The following is a 20,726-nucleotide window of genomic DNA, read 5'->3' as shown; positions in this document are numbered from 1 at the left end:
CTGCTGGTTCCCACATTGCAGCAGCAAAATCTGCATTTCATTTAATTTATTTTTATTCACATGTACAGTGGTGTGAAAAAGTGTTTGCCCCCTTCCTGGTCACAAAACAAATGTAAATATTAGACCAAAGATAACACAAGGAAACACAAAATGCAGTTTTTAAATGAAGGTCTTTAGTATTAAGGGAAAAAGAAATCCAAACCTACAGGGCCCTGTGTGAAAAAGTGATTGCCCCCCTTAACTTATGTTTCAACTGTGCTTTATCACATCTTTGGGAAGCCACAATTTCCCTAGCCACACGCAGGCTGATTACTGCCACACTTGTTCTCAATCAAGAAATCACTTAAATAGGACCTGCCTGACAAAGGGAAGTAGACCAAAAGATCCTCAAAAGCTAGACATCATGCTGCGATCCAAAGAAATTCAAGAAACAAAGTAATGGAGATCTATCAGTCTGGAAAAAGTTATAAAGCCATTTCTAAACCTTTGGGACTCCAAACCACAGTGAGAGCCATTATCCACAAATGGTGAAAAGATAGAACAGTGGTGAATCTTCCCCAAGAGTGTCCAGCTGGCCAAAATTACCCCAAGAGCGCAGCGACGACTCATCCAAAAGGTCACCAAAGACCCCACAACAACATCCAAAGAACTGCAGGCCTCAGGTCAGTGTTAATAACTCTATATTAAGAAAGAGATTGGGCAAACATTGCCATGCATGTGGAGTTCCAAGACTAAAACCACTGTTGAGCAAAAAGAAAATAATGGCTTGTCTCAGTTTTGCCAGAAAACATCTTGATGATCATAAAGACTTTTGGGAAAATACTCCGTGTACTGACGAGACAAAAGTTGAATATTTTCAAAAGGTGTATGTCCCATTACATCTGGTGTAGAAGTAACACAGCATTTCAGAAAAGGAACATCATACCAACAGTAAAATATGGTGGTGGTAGTGTGATGGTCTGGGGCTGTTTTGCTGCTTTAGGACCTGGAAGACTTGCAGTGGTAAATGGAACCATGAATTCTGCTGTCTACCAAAAAAATCCTGAAGGAGAATGTCCGGCCATCTGTACGTGACCTCAAGCTGAAGCGCACTTGGGTTATGCAGCAGGACAATGATCCACAACACACCAGAAAGTCCACCTCTGAATGGCTTAAGAAAAACAAAATTAAGACTTTGGAGTTGCCTAGTCCAAGTCCTGACCTTAATCCGATTGAGACGCTGTGGCCGGACCTTAAGGCGGTTCATGCTCGGAAATCCTCCAATATGGCTGAATTACAATAATTCTGCAAAGATAAGCGGCCAAAATTCCTCCAGAGCTTTGTAAAAGACTCATTGCCAGTTATCACAAACACTTGATTGCAGTTGTTGCTGCTAAGGGCCCAACCAGTTATTAGGTTAAGGGGGGGCAATCACTTTTTCACACAGGGCCCTGTAGGTTTGGATTTCTTTTTCTCTTAAATTTAAGGTTTTCATTATTAAAAACTGCATTTTGTGTGTTACCTTTGTCAAATGTTTCAGATCACAAAACAAATTTAAATCTTAAAGTGTGACAAACAATGGAGGAGAATAAGAGATCAGGAATGGAACGTCAGGATTTAGAACCAGAAATTTATTGTAGCTTATAGACTGTTCAAACTGACCTATCACCAATATACAAATCTGAAAAGTTATATTCATTGCGCCTACATACAGCATCGGAAAGCTTAGGACGCTTTAGCGTTACGTGTCGCTATTGTTTCTTTTTTTAAAGTCTAAATACAGCAGCTACGGTGATATTAAATGTATGGACAGAGCTACACGACATAAACACAAGACAAGGGGGGAAAGAAGGGTCCCCGGATTATTCCAGAGCTTGCAGTTATGTTTTGTCACGTTATCACAGAAGTCATTAAACAATCCCCCATATCTTACGTAAAAATCTAAGAATTTACATTTATGGTAAACAAGGGAAAAAAAAAAAAAGTAGAAGCCCTAAACCGGCTCGCAGGTCTGCAGCCGTCCGTCCTGCGGGATGAGACCCCCCACCGGACCCTGCGGAGCACCTGTAGTGTAAATCTCGCCGTCCTTCACGCCCCGGATACTGAAGCTTTACCACGGCCGCCAATGAGGGAGCACTAACTTACCACAATCCGTGGGACGTCCCCTAAACCTACATATCTCGGACTTAATAACAGCCTACACGTAACAACCAATCCAATAAGAGACTTTTTTCCACTTACCTGGCACAAAAGACACCTTACCGAATCTAATCCTAGGGACCGGAACGAGCCGCCGCTGTCCCCAACCCTCCATTTGCACTTTATCCATCGTTAGAGGGGGGGGGGCACAAACTTAAAGTGACCGTAATAAAGCAGAATCCACCGTTGTGCACAGACCCCGCAGGTGTAAAGGAGCTGGACGTTCCCACTTTTTACCTTGCTGCAAGGAATTTTAGGTTCCAGCGTCCCCCACCAGAAAGATTAAATGTCCCCCAATTTCTTAAAAATGGGATGCCTCTATTGTATATGTCACTTTAAGTGTAGTGTCCCTTTAAGTAAACCTTTGAAGAACCAGTGATAATCTAAGACGTACCATACATAATCATTCCTGGAGGCTGGAGGACTACAAATCCCAGAAGTTGAGCTTTTGTTTGATCCGATCAGCTCAAGCACCTTAACCTTTCGTTTCAGCCTCGTACATAATAGTAATTCCTTATAAACCATCTTGTCCGCTTCATAAAATCAGGACCCCCCCCCCCCCCCTCTTGTCACTTAAAATTGTACAGAACTTTGCTTTTCCCCCAGAAAATAATAAAAGGTCACATGTAAACAATATCCTTGCGCCCCGCTAACATCCCGGGGGTCTCGCTAATGATAGAAGAATAAACCTCCCCCGATTGGGAAGTTACAATGATCCACATATGTATAATCGTGCCTGTCCTGCAGAAGAGAGAACCTGGTATTTAAAGCATGGGGGTGAACCCGCTGAGACCTGGTGTGTGCTACGCGAGAGCACCTTATTAATGACTGGTTTCAGCCCTGTGCTTCTATTTTGGGAGGTCATAGAGACCGAGCCAGAAAGACAAAGCCCCCCAGGCGGGAGCGTTATTCAAGCTGACGTCCACCATTCGGCTGCAGACCTCCGCCAGACCCGGAAAAGGAAGGAAAAAAAAAATAAAATCACCTCACTGAGGTTGCGCAAGACTGGCACAGGTGCCGCCCTGCATTCCAGAAATCCAAACCCCTTTACACTAGCAACATGGACATAATTACATTGATTCCAACATATTTACAAAGAAAAATATTAAAAAGTTAGTCTCGGGTGCGCCCCCTTTTGCTGCCTGCTGGAGCCATTTGCATCACCACCCAAGATGCAAACGCCGCCGGCTCCTCAGACAGGAAAAGGGATCCCAGTGCCAGGATTGGACATGCAGTAAATTCAGGATGGAAAATGGAAAAAAAAAAGTTTAAAACCAATAAAATCACCAGTCCCCTTGTGTCTCACAACAGAAATGGAGGATGAAGTCCAGTGACGGCTGGGTCCCTCCTGCCAGTGAGCGACGGAGAGGAGGAGAGTGCAGGATGGACACACACTGAACCGTGACCCAGTCACTGGGAGGGCAGAAGAGGGCACCGCGGTCTGCATGTGCCATGGGCAAGTGCCGGTTGGTTTCAGTGCCTGGAATGACTTTTTACACCGTGTGCCTGCAGGATGATGAGTGTGAGCTGTGGTGACGGGTGGTGATGGCAGCTGAGATCAATAGGTCAGGGTGGAGTCGTCCCACTCCAGCTGCTGCTGCCGGTTGACATTCTGCTGGTCCTCCTCCTGCTCGCCTTCCTCCTCTTCACTGCTCTCAGATTCAGCACTGGTTATGTCGTCATCCTCCCCATCTTCACTGTCCTCGTCCTCCTCCTCCTCTTCTTCCTCCTCCTCGCTGCTGTGCTGGTCTTCATAGGTCTGGATCAGGAACAACAGAACACAATATTCACTCCATATATATGCACACACAATATGACATACACACAAACATACACACTGTTGCACAGTACGGTATATACACATGTTCACACACATTCAGTGTATTTAAAAAGTCTTCACAACCTTGTTAATATGTCAAGATTTTGCCATGTAAAAAAAAAATCCAACCAAAAAGTACTTTTTCCATCTTTAACGTTACCCAAAAACTGTACAAATCCATTAAGAAACAAACTGAAATCATTTTGAGGGGGAAAATAAAAATAATAATTTGGTTGTATCTTATAATTGGGGATGGGGTTGTGTACAGAATTAGATAATCACATTTGTCCTCAGCTCGGCCGCCATCATTTACAGAAATTCTGATTAACCCCAGAGAAAGTGTTGCTGTTCTAGGAGGATTTTCCTGACATTTTTTTGTTGCATTTTAAAGCACAATCCATTGTCTGTAAACAGCAGACAACACAGCAAAGGGATCTCATTGTGGAAAGTTATCAGTCAGGAGAAGATACAAAAGCATTTCCATATATACCATGGACACTGAAGAGGTCATTAAAATGTGGCGTCAATTTGGCACAACAGTGACATTGCCTAGAACTAGAAGTCCCTCAAAACTTGATAAAAAGACGAGAAGAAAATTGGTCATGGAGGCAGACGGCAACATTAAGGGAGCTGCAGAAATTTTTGGCAAGTACAACAATCTCTTGTATTGTTCATATACAAGAGATTGTGCATGGTCATATATATATATGGCCTGTGGGGTAGTGGGGCAAGACAGAAGCCTCTTCTTGCAAAGAAAAACATAGAAGGCCAGCTATGATTTGTCAAAACCTACATCAAGTCCGCAAAAAGCATGTGGGAAATGTGCAATGATCCAATGAGAACAAGGTTGAACTTTTTGGCCATAATTCTAAAAGGTAAGATTGGTGCAAAGTCAACACTTCACATCACCAGAAAATCACCATCCTCACAGTGAGGCATAGTGGGGGTAGCATTGAGCTTTGGGGCTGTTTTTCAGCAGCTGAAAGTGGGGATTTAATCAAGGTGGAGAGAATTATGAACAGTTCCAAATATTAGTCATGAAAACAGCTGAGGATGAATTTCACCTTTCAGAATGACATCAACCGTAAGCGACCTCCAAATCACCAAAAGTATGGCCTCTCCAGAAAAAGGTGAAAGTTTTGTAATGGCCGAGTCCAGACCTCAACCCAAGGGACAATCTGTGCTGAACTAAAGATGGCGCTGTAGGCTGGAGATGCTCCTGCAATCTTACAGATGTGGAGCAAGGAGGAGAGGACAAAGATCACCAAATCTAAAAGCGCCATGATGATAGACTCTGACCCAAAAAGACTGAATGCTGCCAGAAATTCAAAGGGGACTTCACCAAAGTATTAGTGTAAGGGTGTGCAGATTTATGCAACCACTTTATTTAGTTCTTTATTTTTCTTTTTGCACTCAAAAAGATTTCGGTTTTTCTCAGTGGATTTGTGCAGATTATGAGCGACATTAAAAGGTGGAATTTTTTTAATATATATATATATATATATATATATATATATACATATACATATACACACACATATATATATATACACATACATACACAGTAGTTTTTATTGCCTGTGAGCGGTGCTATCGCTGGTCGCTCACAGGGATCACATGACCCCCGGCTGCAGCCGGGGTGAGGTGTATCCTGGGATGTGGGCAGGGTTACCCCACATGTCACATCCGGCATCCACCGCGCGCTTTCCCTATCCTCATTCATTGGGAAAGCGTGCTGGGTGTGATGCGCGGGGTAACCCCACCCACAGCCCAGCATCCACCAAAGTCGTATCATGCTCGGAAACCCTCCAATGTGGCTGAATTCCCACAATTTTGCAAAGATGAGCGGCCAAAATCCCTCCAGAGCGTTATAAAGACTCATTGCCAGTTATCACAAACGCTTGATTGCAGTTGTTGCTGGCCCAACCAGTTATTAGGTTTAGGGGCAATCACTTTTTCACACAGGGCCCTGTAGGTTTGGATTTCTTTTTCCCTTAATACTAAAGACCTTCATTTAAAAACTGCATTGTGTTTCCTTGTGTTATCTTTGTCTAATATTTACATTTGTTTTGTGACCTGAAATATTTAAGTGACAAACATGCAAAAGAATGAGACCAGGAAGGGGGCAAAGACTTTTACACACCACTGTATATGCATGTGTAAGAACATATAGTTGTGTCCATTCATGTGAAATGCACATGTATATTTATAACTGTGTGTACATATACACATGTGTGCATATATACACATACATATTTATGTATCTTTGTGTACTTAGATACACACAGACTTATCTATCTATGTGTATATACAGTACTATACGAACGTTTTGGCAGCTGTTAATGTATACACAGATATACACCACAACATACAATGTACTTATACAAATACACATATAATAAAGCATAAATATATAACACAAAAACACGCACATACACATATGTATAGATACATACTTACTTCTGTTCATACACACATCTGAAGGCTTCTTATTTTGCAGCATTTTTTCCACATCTGCTTAACACTTTTGCACAGGGTATATACTATATACACTGTATATAAAGAGACCACCCCGCACATGTAGTATCAGGACTTACCTCCATGGGGTTCACCGTGATGGTGAGAGCAGAGTCATCCCAGTCCATTTCGTTCTCTTTGCCCCCCTCTTGGTCACGTATGGTGCGCTGATGAGCAGCACGAATGCGAAACACTCCCAGAATGATCATGAAGACCAAGAAGCTGACACAGACGACTATAACGATGGTGGCCGCGCTGGGAACCACTGAGGAAGCAACACATAGAGGGCGCCATCATTACACCGCTGTGTACAGTGCATGAGTGAGCAGTAGAGGGCGCCATCATTACACCGCTGTGTACAGTGAGCAGTAGAGGGCGCCATCATTACACCGCTGTGTACAGTGTATCAGTGAGCAGTAGAGGGCGCCATCATTACACCGCTGTGTACAGTGCATGAGTGAGCAGTAGAGGGCGCCATCATTACACCGCTGTGTACAGTATCAGTGAGCAGTAGAGGGCGCCATCATTACACCGCTGTGTACAGTGTACCAGTGAGCAGTAGAGGGCGCCATCATTACACCGCTGTGTACAGTGTATCAGTGAGCAGTAGAGGGCGCCATCATTACACCGCTGTGTACAGCGCATCAGTGAGCAGTAGAGGGCACCATCATTACACCGCTGTGTACAGTGTATCAGTGAGCAGTAGAGGGCGCCATCATTACACCGCTGTGTACAGTGTATCAGTGAGCAGTAGAGGGCGCCATCATTACATCGCTGTGTACAGTGTATCAGTGAGCAGTAGAGGACGCCATCATTATACCGCTGTGTACAGTGTATCAGTGAGCAGTAGAGGACGCCATCATTACACCGCTGTGTACAGTGTATCAGTGAGCAGTAGAGGACGCCATCATTACACCGCTGTGTACAGTGTATCAGTGAGCAGTAGAGGGCGCCATCATTACACCGCTGTGTACAGTGTATCAGTGAGCAGTAGAGGGCGCCATCATTACACCGCTGTGTACAGTGCATGAGTGAGCAGTAGAGGGCGCCATCATTACACCGCTGTGTACAGTATCAGTGAGCAGTAGAGGGCGCCATCATTACACCGCTGTGTACAGTGTACCAGTGAGCAGTAGAGGGCGCCATCATTACACCGCTGTGTACAGTGTATCAGTGAGCAGTAGAGGGCGCCATCATTACACCGCTGTGTACAGCGCATCAGTGAGCAGTAGAGGGCACCATCATTACACCGCTGTGTACAGTGTATCAGTGAGCAGTAGAGGGCGCCATCATTACACCGCTGTGTACAGTGTATCAGTGAGCAGTAGAGGACGCCATCATTACACCGCTGTGTACAGTGTATCAGTGAGCAGTAGAGGGCGCCATCATTACACCGCTGTGTACAGTGTATCAGTGAGCAGTAGAGGGCGCCATCATTACACCGCTGTGTACAGTGTACCAGTGAGCAGTAGAGGGCGCCATCATTACACCGCTGTGTACAGTATCAGTGAGCAGTAGAGGGCGCCATCATTACACCGCTGTGTACAGTGTACCAGTGAGCAGTAGAGGGCGCCATCATTACACCGCTGTGTACAGTGTATCAGTGAGCAGTAGAGGGCGCCATCATTACACCGCTGTGTACAGCGCATCAGTGAGCAGTAGAGGGCACCATCATTACACCGCTGTGTACAGTGTATCAGTGAGCAGTAGAGGGCGCCATCATTACACCGCTGTGTACAGTGTATCAGTGAGCAGTAGAGGGCGCCATCATTACATCGCTGTGTACAGTGTATCAGTGAGCAGTAGAGGACGCCATCATTATACCGCTGTGTACAGTGTATCAGTGAGCAGTAGAGGGCGCCATCATTACACCGCTGTGTACAGTGTATCAGTGAGCAGTAGAGGACGCCATCATTACACCGCTGTGTACAGTGTATCAGTGAGCAGTAGAGGACGCCATCATTACACCGCTGTGTACAGTGTATCAGTGAGCAGTAGAGGGCGCCATCATTACACCGCTGTGTACAGTGTATCAGTGAGCAGTAGAGGACGCCATCATTACACCGCTGTGTACAGTGTATCAGTGAGCAGTAGAGGGCGCCATCATTACACCGCTGTGTACAGTGTATCAGTGAGCAGTAGAGGGCGCCATCATTACACCGCTGTGTACAGTGTATCAGTGAGCAGTAGAGGACGCCATCATTACATCGCTGTGTACAGTGTATCAGTGAGCAGTAGAGGACGCCATCATTACACCGCTGTGTACAGTGTATCAGTGAGCAGTAGAGGGCGCCATCATTACACCGCTGTGTACAGTGTATCAGTGAGCAGTAGAGGACGCCATCATTACATCGCTGTGTACAGTGTATCAGTGAGCAGTAGAGGGCGCCATCATTACACCGCTGTGTACAGTGTATCAGTGAGCAGTAGAGGGCGCCATCATTACACCGCTGAGTACAGTGTATCAGTGAGCAGTAGAGGGCGCCATCATTACATCGCTGTGTACAGTGTATCAGTGAGCAGTAGAGGGCGCCATCATTACACCGCTGTGTACAGTGTATCAGTGAGCAGTAGAGGGCGCCATCATTACACCGCTGAGTACAGTGTATCAGTGAGCAGTAGAGGGCGCCATCATTACACCGCTGTGTACAGTGAGCAGTAGAGGGCGCCATCATTACACCGCTGTGTACAGTGTATCAGTGAGCAGTAGAGGGCGCCATCATTACACCGCTGTGTACAGTGCATGAGTGAGCAGTAGAGGGCGCCATCATTACACCGCTGTGTACAGTATCAGTGAGCAGTAGAGGGCGCCATCATTACACCGCTGTGTACAGTGTACCAGTGAGCAGTAGAGGGCGCCATCATTACACCGCTGTGTACAGTGTATCAGTGAGCAGTAGAGGGCGCCATCATTACACCGCTGTGTACAGCGCATCAGTGAGCAGTAGAGGGCACCATCATTACACCGCTGTGTACAGTGTATCAGTGAGCAGTAGAGGGCGCCATCATTACACCGCTGTGTACAGTGTATCAGTGAGCAGTAGAGGGCGCCATCATTACATCGCTGTGTACAGTGTATCAGTGAGCAGTAGAGGACGCCATCATTATACCGCTGTGTACAGTGTATCAGTGAGCAGTAGAGGACGCCATCATTACACCGCTGTGTACAGTGTATCAGTGAGCAGTAGAGGACGCCATCATTACACCGCTGTGTACAGTGTATCAGTGAGCAGTAGAGGGCGCCATCATTACACCGCTGTGTACAGTGTATCAGTGAGCAGTAGAGGGCGCCATCATTACACCGCTGTGTACAGTGCATGAGTGAGCAGTAGAGGGCGCCATCATTACACCGCTGTGTACAGTATCAGTGAGCAGTAGAGGGCGCCATCATTACACCGCTGTGTACAGTGTACCAGTGAGCAGTAGAGGGCGCCATCATTACACCGCTGTGTACAGTGTATCAGTGAGCAGTAGAGGGCGCCATCATTACACCGCTGTGTACAGCGCATCAGTGAGCAGTAGAGGGCACCATCATTACACCGCTGTGTACAGTGTATCAGTGAGCAGTAGAGGGCGCCATCATTACACCGCTGTGTACAGTGTATCAGTGAGCAGTAGAGGGCGCCATCATTACATCGCTGTGTACAGTGTATCAGTGAGCAGTAGAGGACGCCATCATTATACCGCTGTGTACAGTGTATCAGTGAGCAGTAGAGGACGCCATCATTACACCGCTGTGTACAGTGTATCAGTGAGCAGTAGAGGGCGCCATCATTATACCGCTGTGTACAGTGTATCAGTGAGCAGTAGAGGACGCCATCATTACACCGCTGTGTACAGTGTATCAGTGAGCAGTAGAGGGCGCCATCATTACACCGCTGTGTACAGTGTATCAGTGAGCAGTAGAGGACGCCATCATTACACCGCTGTGTACAGTGTATCAGTGAGCAGTAGAGGGCGCCATCATTACACCGCTGTGTACAGTGTATCAGTGAGCAGTAGAGGACGCCATCATTACACCGCTGTGTACAGTGTATCAGTGAGCAGTAGAGGGCGCCATCATTACACCGCTGTGTACAGTGTATCAGTGAGCAGTAGAGGGCGCCATCATTACACCGCTGTGTACAGTGTATCAGTGAGCAGTAGAGGACGCCATCATTACATCGCTGTGTACAGTGTATCAGTGAGCAGTAGAGGACGCCATCATTACACCGCTGTGTACAGTGTATCAGTGAGCAGTAGAGGGCGCCATCATTACACCGCTGTGTACAGTGTATCAGTGAGCAGTAGAGGACGCCATCATTACATCGCTGTGTACAGTGTATCAGTGAGCAGTAGAGGGCGCCATCATTACACCGCTGTGTACAGTGTATCAGTGAGCAGTAGAGGGCGCCATCATTACACCGCTGAGTACAGTGTATCAGTGAGCAGTAGAGGGCGCCATCATTACATCGCTGTGTACAGTGTATCAGTGAGCAGTAGAGGGCGCCATCATTACACCGCTGTGTACAGTGTATCAGTGAGCAGTAGAGGGCGCCATCATTACACCGCTGTGTACAGTGTATCAGTGAGCAGTAGAGGGCGCCATCATTACACCGCTGTGTACAGTGTATCAGTGAGCAGTAGAGGGCGCCATCATTACACCGCTGTGTAGTGTATCAGTGAGCAGTAGAGGGCGCCATCATTACAGCGCTGTGTACAGTGTATCAGTGAGCAGTAGAGGGCGCCATCATTACAGCGCTGTGTACAGTGTATTAGTGAGCAATAGAGGGCGCCATCATTACACCGCTGTGTAGTGTATCAGTGAGCAGTAGAGGGCACCATCATTACAGCGCTGTGTACAGTGTATCAATGAGCAGTAGAGGGCGCCATCATTACACCACTGTGTAGTGTATCAGTGAGCAGTAGAGGGCGCCATCATTACACCGCTGTGTAGTGTATCAGTGAGCAGTAGAGGGCGCCATCATTACACCGTTGTGTAGTGTATCAGTGAGCAGTAGAGGGCGCCATCATTACACCCCTGTGTACAGTGTATCAGTGAGCAGTAGAGGGCGCCATCATTACACCGCTGTGTAGTGTATCAGTGAGCAGTAGAGGGCGCCATCATTACACCGCTGTGTACAGTGTATTAGTGAGCAGTAGAGGGCGCCATCATTACACCGCTGTGTAGTGCATCAGTGAGCAGTAGAGGGCACCATCATTACAGCGCTGTGTACAGTGTACCAGTGAGCAGTAGAGGGCGCCATCATTACATCGCTGTGTACAGTGTATCAGTGAGCAGTAGAGGACGCCATCATTACACCGCTGTGTACAGTGTATCAGTTAGCAGTAGAGGGAGCCATCATTACACCGCTGTGTACAGTGTATCAGTGAGCAGTAGAGGGCGCCATCATTACACCGCTGTGTACAGTGTATCAGTGAGCAGTAGAGGGCGCCATCATTACACCGCTGTGTACAGTGTATCAATGAGCAGTAGAGGGCGCCATCATTACACCGCTGTGTAGTGTATCAGTGAGCAGTAGAGGGCGCCATCATTACAGCGCTGTGTACAGTGTATCAGTGAGCAGTAGAGGACGCCATCATTACACCGCTGTGTACAGTGTATCAGTGAGCAGTAGAGGACGCCATCATTACATCGCTGTGTACAGTGTATCAGTGAGCAGTAGAGGACGCCATCATTACACCGCTGTGTACAGTGTATCAGTGAGCAGTAGAGGGCGCCATCATTACACCGCTGTGTACAGTGTATCAGTGAGCAGTAGAGGACGCCATCATTACATCGCTGTGTACAGTGTATCAGTGAGCAGTAGAGGGCGCCATCATTACACCGCTGTGTACAGTGTATCAGTGAGCAGTAGAGGGCGCCATCATTACACCGCTGAGTACAGTGTATCAGTGAGCAGTAGAGGGCGCCATCATTACATCGCTGTGTACAGTGTATCAGTGAGCAGTAGAGGGCGCCATCATTACACCGCTGTGTACAGTGTATCAGTGAGCAGTAGAGGGCGCCATCATTACACCGCTGTGTACAGTGTATCAGTGAGCAGTAGAGGGCGCCATCATTACACCGCTGTGTACAGTGTATCAGTGAGCAGTAGAGGGCGCCATCATTACACCGCTGTGTAGTGTATCAGTGAGCAGTAGAGGGCGCCATCATTACAGCGCTGTGTACAGTGTATCAGTGAGCAGTAGAGGGCGCCATCATTACAGCGCTGTGTACAGTGTATTAGTGAGCAATAGAGGGCGCCATCATTACACCGCTGTGTAGTGTATCAGTGAGCAGTAGAGGGCACCATCATTACAGCGCTGTGTACAGTGTATCAATGAGCAGTAGAGGGCGCCATCATTACACCACTGTGTAGTGTATCAGTGAGCAGTAGAGGGCGCCATCATTACACCGCTGTGTAGTGTATCAGTGAGCAGTAGAGGGCGCCATCATTACACCGTTGTGTAGTGTATCAGTGAGCAGTAGAGGGCGCCATCATTACACCCCTGTGTACAGTGTATCAGTGAGCAGTAGAGGGCGCCATCATTACACCGCTGTGTAGTGTATCAGTGAGCAGTAGAGGGCGCCATCATTACACCGCTGTGTACAGTGTATTAGTGAGCAGTAGAGGGCGCCATCATTACACCGCTGTGTAGTGCATCAGTGAGCAGTAGAGGGCACCATCATTACAGCGCTGTGTACAGTGTACCAGTGAGCAGTAGAGGGCGCCATCATTACATCGCTGTGTACAGTGTATCAGTGAGCAGTAGAGGACGCCATCATTACACCGCTGTGTACAGTGTATCAGTTAGCAGTAGAGGGAGCCATCATTACACCGCTGTGTACAGTGTATCAGTGAGCAGTAGAGGGCGCCATCATTACACCGCTGTGTACAGTGTATCAGTGAGCAGTAGAGGGCGCCATCATTACACCGCTGTGTACAGTGTATCAATGAGCAGTAGAGGGCGCCATCATTACACCGCTGTGTAGTGTATCAGTGAGCAGTAGAGGGCGCCATCATTACAGCGCTGTGTACAGTGTATCAGTGAGCAGTAGAGGACGCCATCATTACACCGCTGTGTACAGTGTATCAGTGAGCAGTAGAGGGCGCCATCATTACACCGCTGTGTACAGTGTATCAGTGAGCAGTAGAGGGCGCCATCATTACACCGCTGTGTACAGTGCATGAGTGAGCAGTAGAGGGCGCCATCATTACACCGCTGTGTACAGTATCAGTGAGCAGTAGAGGGCGCCATCATTACACCGCTGTGTACAGTGTACCAGTGAGCAGTAGAGGGCGCCATCATTACACCGCTGTGTACAGTGTATCAGTGAGCAGTAGAGGGCGCCATCATTACACCGCTGTGTACAGCGCATCAGTGAGCAGTAGAGGGCACCATCATTACACCGCTGTGTACAGTGTATCAGTGAGCAGTAGAGGGCGCCATCATTACACCGCTGTGTACAGTGTATCAGTGAGCAGTAGAGGGCGCCATCATTACATCGCTGTGTACAGTGTATCAGTGAGCAGTAGAGGACGCCATCATTATACCGCTGTGTACAGTGTATCAGTGAGCAGTAGAGGACGCCATCATTACACCGCTGTGTACAGTGTATCAGTGAGCAGTAGAGGGCGCCATCATTACACCGCTGTGTACAGTGTATCAGTGAGCAGTAGAGGACGCCATCATTACACCGCTGTGTACAGTGTATCAGTGAGCAGTAGAGGGCGCCATCATTACACCGCTGTGTACAGTGTATCAGTGAGCAGTAGAGGACGCCATCATTACACCGCTGTGTACAGTGTATCAGTGAGCAGTAGAGGGCGCCATCATTACACCGCTGTGTACAGTGTATCAGTGAGCAGTAGAGGGCGCCATCATTACACCGCTGTGTACAGTGTATCAGTGAGCAGTAGAGGACGCCATCATTACATCGCTGTGTACAGTGTATCAGTGAGCAGTAGAGGACGCCATCATTACACCGCTGTGTACAGTGTATCAGTGAGCAGTAGAGGGCGCCATCATTACACCGCTGTGTACAGTGTATCAGTGAGCAGTAGAGGACGCCATCATTACATCGCTGTGTACAGTGTATCAGTGAGCAGTAGAGGGCGCCATCATTACACCGCTGTGTACAGTGTATCAGTGAGCAGTAGAGGGCGCCATCATTACACCGCTGAGTACAGTGTATCAGTGAGCAGTAGAGGGCGCCATCATTACATCGCTGTGTACAGTGTATCAGTGAGCAGTAGAGGGCGCCATCATTACACCGCTGTGTACAGTGTATCAGTGAGCAGTAGAGGGCGCCATCATTACACCGCTGTGTACAGTGTATCAGTGAGCAGTAGAGGGCGCCATCATTACACCGCTGTGTACAGTGTATCAGTGAGCAGTAGAGGGCGCCATCATTACACCGCTGTGTAGTGTATCAGTGAGCAGTAGAGGGCGCCATCATTACAGCGCTGTGTACAGTGTATCAGTGAGCAGTAGAGGGCGCCATCATTACAGCGCTGTGTACAGTGTATTAGTGAGCAATAGAGGGCGCCATCATTACACCGCTGTGTAGTGTATCAGTGAGCAGTAGAGGGCACCATCATTACAGCGCTGTGTACAGTGTATCAATGAGCAGTAGAGGGCGCCATCATTACACCACTGTGTAGTGCATCAGTGAGCAGTAGAGGGCGCCATCATTACACCGCTGTGTAGTGTATCAGTGAGCAGTAGAGGGCGCCATCATTACACCGTTGTGTAGTGTATCAGTGAGCAGTAGAGGGCGCCATCATTACACCCCTGTGTACAGTGTATCAGTGAGCAGTAGAGGGCGCCATCATTACACCGCTGTGTAGTGTATCAGTGAGCAGTAGAGGGCGCCATCATTACACCGCTGTGTACAGTGTATTAGTGAGCAGTAGAGGGCGCCATCATTACACCGCTGTGTAGTGCATCAGTGAGCAGTAGAGGGCACCATCATTACAGCGCTGTGTACAGTGTACCAGTGAGCAGTAGAGGGCGCCATCATTACATCGCTGTGTACAGTGTATCAGTGAGCAGTAGAGGGAGCCATCATTACACCGCTGTGTACAGTGTATCAGTGAGCAGTAGAGGGCGCCATCATTACACCGCTGTGTACAGTGTATCAGTGAGCAGTAGAGGGCGCCATCATTACACCGCTGTGTACAGTGTATCAATGAGCAGTAGAGGGCGCCATCATTACACCGCTGTGTAGTGTATCAGTGAGCAGTAGAGGGCGCCATCATTACAGCGCTGTGTACAGTGTATCAGTGAGCAGTAGAGGGCGCCATCATTACACCGCTGTGTAGTCTATCAGTGAGCAGTAGAGGGCGCCATCATTACACCGCTGTGTAGTGTATCAGTGAGCAGTAGAGGGCGCCATCATTACACCGCTGTGTAGTGTATCAGTGAGCAGTAGAGGGCGCCATCATTACACCGCTGTGTACAGTGTATCAATGAGCAGTAGAGGGCGCCATCATTACACCGCTGTGTAGTGCATCAGTGAGCAGTAGAGGGCGCCATCATTACACCGCTGTGTAGTGTATCAGTGTGCAGTAGAGGGCGCCATCATTACACCGCTGTGTACAGTGCATCAGTGAGCAGTAGAGGGCGCCATCATTACACCGCTGTGTACAGTGCATCAGTGAGCAGTAGAGGGCGCCATCATTACACCGCTGTGTACAGTGTATTAGTGAGCAGTAGAGGGCGCCATCATTACACCGCTGTGTAGTGTATCAGTGAGCAATAGAGGGCGCCATCATTACACCGCTGTGTAGTGTATCAGTGAGCAGTAGAGGGCGCCATCATTACACCGCTGTGTACAGTGTATCAATGAGCAGTAGAGGGCGCCATCATTACACCGCTGTGTAGTGCATCAGTGAGCAGTAGAGGGCGCCATCATTACACCGCTGTGTACAGTGCATCAGTGAGCAGTAGAGGGCGCCATCATTACACCGCTGTGTAGTGTATCAGTGAGCAGTAGAGGGCACCATCATTACAGCGCTGTGTACAGTGTACCAGTGAGCAGTAGAGGGCGCCATCATTACATCGCTGTGTACAGTGTATCAGTGAGCAGTAGAGGGCGCCATCATTACACCGCTGTGTAGTGTATCAGTGAGCAGTAGAGGGCGCCATCATTACACCGCTGTGTACAGTGTATCAGTGAGCAGTAGAGGGCGCCATCATTACACCGCTGTGTACAGTGTATCAATGAGCAGTAGAGGACGCCATCATTACACCGCTGTGTACAGTGTATCAGTGAGCAGTAGAGGGCGCCATCATTACACCGCTGTGTACAGTGTATCAGTGAGCAGTAGAGGGCGCCATCATTACACCGCTGTGTACAGTGTATCAGTGAGCAGTAGAGGACGCCATCATTACACCGCTGTGTACAGTGTATCAGTGAGCAGTAGAGGGCGCCATCATTACACCGCTGTGTACAGTGTACCAGTGAGCAGTAGAGGGTGCCATCATTACACCGCTGTGTACAGTGTATCAGTGAGCAGTAGAGGACGCCATCATTACACCGCTGTGTAGAGTGTATCAGTGAGCAGTAGAGGGCGCCATCATTACACCGCTGTGTACAGTGTACCAGTGAGCAGTAGAGGGTGCCATCATTACACCGCTGTGTACAGTGTACCAGTGAGCAGTAGAGGACGCCATCATTACACCGCTGTGTAGAGTGTATCAGTGAGCAGTAGAGGGCGCCATCATTACACCGCTGTGTACAGTGTACCAGTGAGCAGTAGAGGACGCCATCATTACACCGCTGTGTAGAGTGTATCAGTGAGCAGTAGAGGGCGCCATCATTACACCGCTGTGTACAGTGTATCAGTGAGCAGTAGAGGGCGCCATCATTACACCCCTGTGTACAGTGTATCAGTGAGCAGTAGAGGGCGCCATCATTACACCGCTGTGTACAGTGTATCAGTGAGCAGTAGAGGGCGCCATCATTACACCGCTGTGTACAGTGTATCAATGAGCAGTAGAGGGCGCCATCATTACACCGCTGTGTAGTGTATCAGTGAGCAGTAGAGGGCGCCATCATTACAGCGCTGTGTACAGTGTATCAGTGAGCAGTAGAGGGCGCCATCATTACACCGCTGTGTACAGTGTATCAGTGAGCAGTAGAGGGCGCCATCATTACACCGCTGTGTACAGTGTATCAATGAGCAGTAGAGGGCGCCATCATTACACCGCTGTGTACAGTGTATCAGTGAGCAGTAGAGGGCGCCATCATTACACCGCTGTGTAGTGTATCAGTGAGCAGTAGAGGGCGCCATCATTACACCGCTGTGTACAGTGTACCAGTGAGCAGTAGAGGGCGCCATCATTACACCGCTGTGTAGTGTATCAGTGAGCAGTAGAGGGCGCCATCATTACACCCCTGTGTACAGTGTATCAGTGAGCAGTAGAGGGCGCCATCATTACATCGCTGTGTACAGTGTATCACTGAGCAGTAGAGGACGCCATCATTACACCGCTGTGTACAGTGTACCAGTGAGCAGTAGAGGGCGCCATCATTACACCCCTGTGTACAGTGTATCAGTGAGCAGTAGAGGGCGCCATCATTACACCCCTGTGTACAGTGTATCAGTGAGCAGTAGAGGGCGCCATCATTACACCGCTGTGTACAGTGTATCAGTGAGCAGTAGAGGGCGCCATCATTACACCCCTGTGTACAGTGTATCAGTGAGCAGTAGAGGGCGCCATCATTACACCCCTGTGTACAGTGTATCAGTGAGCAGTAGAGGGCGCCATCATTACACCGCTGTGTACAGTGTATCAGTGAGCAGTAGAGGGCGCCATCATTACACCGCTGTGTACAGTGTATCAGTGAGCAGTAGAGGGCGCCATCATTACACCCCTGTGTACAGTGTATCAGTGAGCAGTAGAGGGCGCCATCATTACACCCCTGTGTACAGTGTATTAGTGAGCAGTAGAGGGCGCCATCATTACACCGCTGTGTACAGTGTACCAGTGAGCAGTAGAGGGCGCCATCATTACATCGCTGTGTACAGTGTATCAGTGAGCAGTAGAGGGCGCCATCATTACACCGCTGTGTACAGTGTATCAGTGAGCAGTAGAGGGCGCCATCATTACACCGCTGTGTACAGTGTATCAGTGAGCAGTAGAGGGCGCCATCATTACACCGCTGTGTACAGTGTATCAATGAGCAGTAGAGGGCGCCATCATTACACCGCTGTGTAGTGTATCAGTGAGCAGTAGAGGGCGCCATCATTACAGCGCTGTGTACAGTGTATCAGTGAGCAGTAGAGGGCGCCATCATTACACCGCTGTGTACAGTGTATCAGTGAGCAGTAGAGGGCGCCATCATTACAGCGCTGTGTACAGTGTATCAGTGAGCAGTAGAGGGCGCCATCATTACACCGCTGTGTACAGTGTATCAGTGAGCAGTAGAGGGTGCCATCATTACACCGCTGTGTACAGTGTATCAATGAGCAGTAGAGGGCGCCATCATTACACCGCTGTGTACAGTGTATCAGTGAGCAGTAGAGGGCGCCATCATTACACCGCTGTGTAGTGTATCAGTGAGCAGTAGAGGGCGCCATCATTACACCGCTGTGTAGTGTATCAGTGAGCAGTAGAGGGCGCCATCATTACAGCGCTGTGTACAGTGTATCAGTGAGCAGTAGAGGGCGCCATCATTACACCGCTGTGTACAGTGTATCAGTGAGCAGTAGAGGGTGCCATCATTACACCGCTGTGTACAGTGTATCAATGAGCAGTAGAGGGCGCCATCATTACACCGCTGTGTACAGTGTATCAGTGAGCAGTAGAGGGCGCCATCATTACACCGCTGTGTAGTGTATCAGTGAGCAGTAGAGGGCGCCATCATTACACCGCTGTGTAGTGTATCAGTGAGCAGTAGAGGGCGCCATCATTACACCGCTGTGTACAGTGTATCAGTGAGCAGTAGAGGGCGCCATCATTACACCGCTGTGTAGTGCATCAGTGAGCAGTAGAGGGCGCCATCATTACACCGCTGTGTAGTGTATCAGTGAGCAGTAGAGGGCGCCATCATTACACCGCTGTGTAGTGCATCAGTGAGCAGTAGAGGGCGCCATCATTACACCGCTGTGTAGTGTATCAGTGAGCAGTAGAGGGCGCCATCATTACACCGCTGTGTACAGTGCATCAGTGAGCAGTAGAGGGCGCCATCATTACACCGCTGTGTAGTGTATCAGTGAGCAGTAGAGGGCACCATCATTACAGCGCTGTGTACAGTATCAGTGAGCAGTAGAGGGCGCCATCATTACACCGCTGTGTACAGTGTATCAGTGAGCAGTAGAGGGCGCCATTATTACACCGCTGTGTAGTGTATCAGTGAGCAGTAGAGGGCGCCATCATTACACCGCTGTGTAGTGTATCAGTGAGCAGTAGAGGGCGCCATCATTACACCGCTGTGTAGTGTATCAGTGAGCAGTAGAGGGCGCCATCATTACACCGCTGTGTACAGTGTATCAGTGAGCAGTAGAGGGCGCCATCATTACACCGCTGTGTACAGTGTATCAGTGAGCAGTAGAGGGCGCCATCATTACACCGCTGTGTACAGTGTATCAGTGAGCAGTAGAGGGCGCCATCATTACACCGCTGTGTACAGTGTATCAGTGAGCAGTAGAGGGCGCCATCATTACACCGCTGTGTACAGTGTATCAGTGAGCAGTAGAGGACGCCATCATTACACCGCTGTGTACAGTGTATCAGTGAGCAGTAGAGGACGCCATCATTACACCGCTGTGTACAGTGTATCAGTGAGCAGTAGAGGACGCCATCATTACACCGCTGTGTACAGTGTATCAGTGAGCAGTAGAGGGCGCCATCATTACATCGCTGTGTACAGTGTATCAGTGAGCAGTAGAGGACGCCATCATTACACCGCTGTGTACAGTGTATCAGTGAGCAGTAGAGGGCGCCATCATTACACCGCTGTGTACAGTGTATCAGTGAGCAGTAGAGGGCGCCATCATTACACCGCTGTGTACAGTGTATCAGTGAGCAGTAGAGGACGCCATCATTACATCGCTGTGTACAGTGTATCAGTGAGCAGTAGAGGGCGCCATCATTACACCGCTGTGTACAGTGTATCAGTGAGCAGTAGAGGGCGCCATCATTACACCGCTGAGTACAGTGTATCAGTGAGCAGTAGAGGGCGCCATCATTACACCGCTGTGTACAGTGTATCAGTGAG

The 20,726-nt window shown here is 48.7% G+C and overlaps 1 protein-coding gene across 4 annotated transcripts in view; it reads right to left on the bottom strand.

Annotated features, from left to right (window-relative positions):
- Positions 1 to 1,582: 1,582 nt before the first annotated feature.
- The window catches only part of CLSTN1 (calsyntenin 1), a 90,250-nt gene continuing 71,106 nt past the window's right edge, over positions 1,583 to 20,726 (bottom strand). For all 4 annotated transcript variants that reach the window (XM_073657289.1, XM_073657291.1, XM_073657290.1 and 1 more), the window contains 2 exons: positions 6,595 to 6,779; positions 1,583 to 3,937 (listed from right to left, as the gene is read on the bottom strand). In XM_073657289.1, the coding sequence (XP_073513390.1) occupies positions 3,737 to 3,937; positions 6,595 to 6,779 (386 nt within the window). In that variant the 3' untranslated portion in view covers positions 1,583 to 3,736. The remainder of the gene's footprint in view (positions 3,938 to 6,594; positions 6,780 to 20,726) is intronic.

Source organism: Phyllobates terribilis, unplaced genomic scaffold (genome assembly GCF_046119375.1).
Source record: "Phyllobates terribilis strain yellow unplaced genomic scaffold, ASM4611937v1 Scaffold_12__6_contigs__length_324123572, whole genome shotgun sequence".
Taxonomy (NCBI): domain Eukaryota; kingdom Metazoa; phylum Chordata; class Amphibia; order Anura; family Dendrobatidae; genus Phyllobates; species Phyllobates terribilis.
Note: the sequence above shows the minus strand (reverse complement) of the source record. Positions and strands in the feature narration are given on the sequence as shown.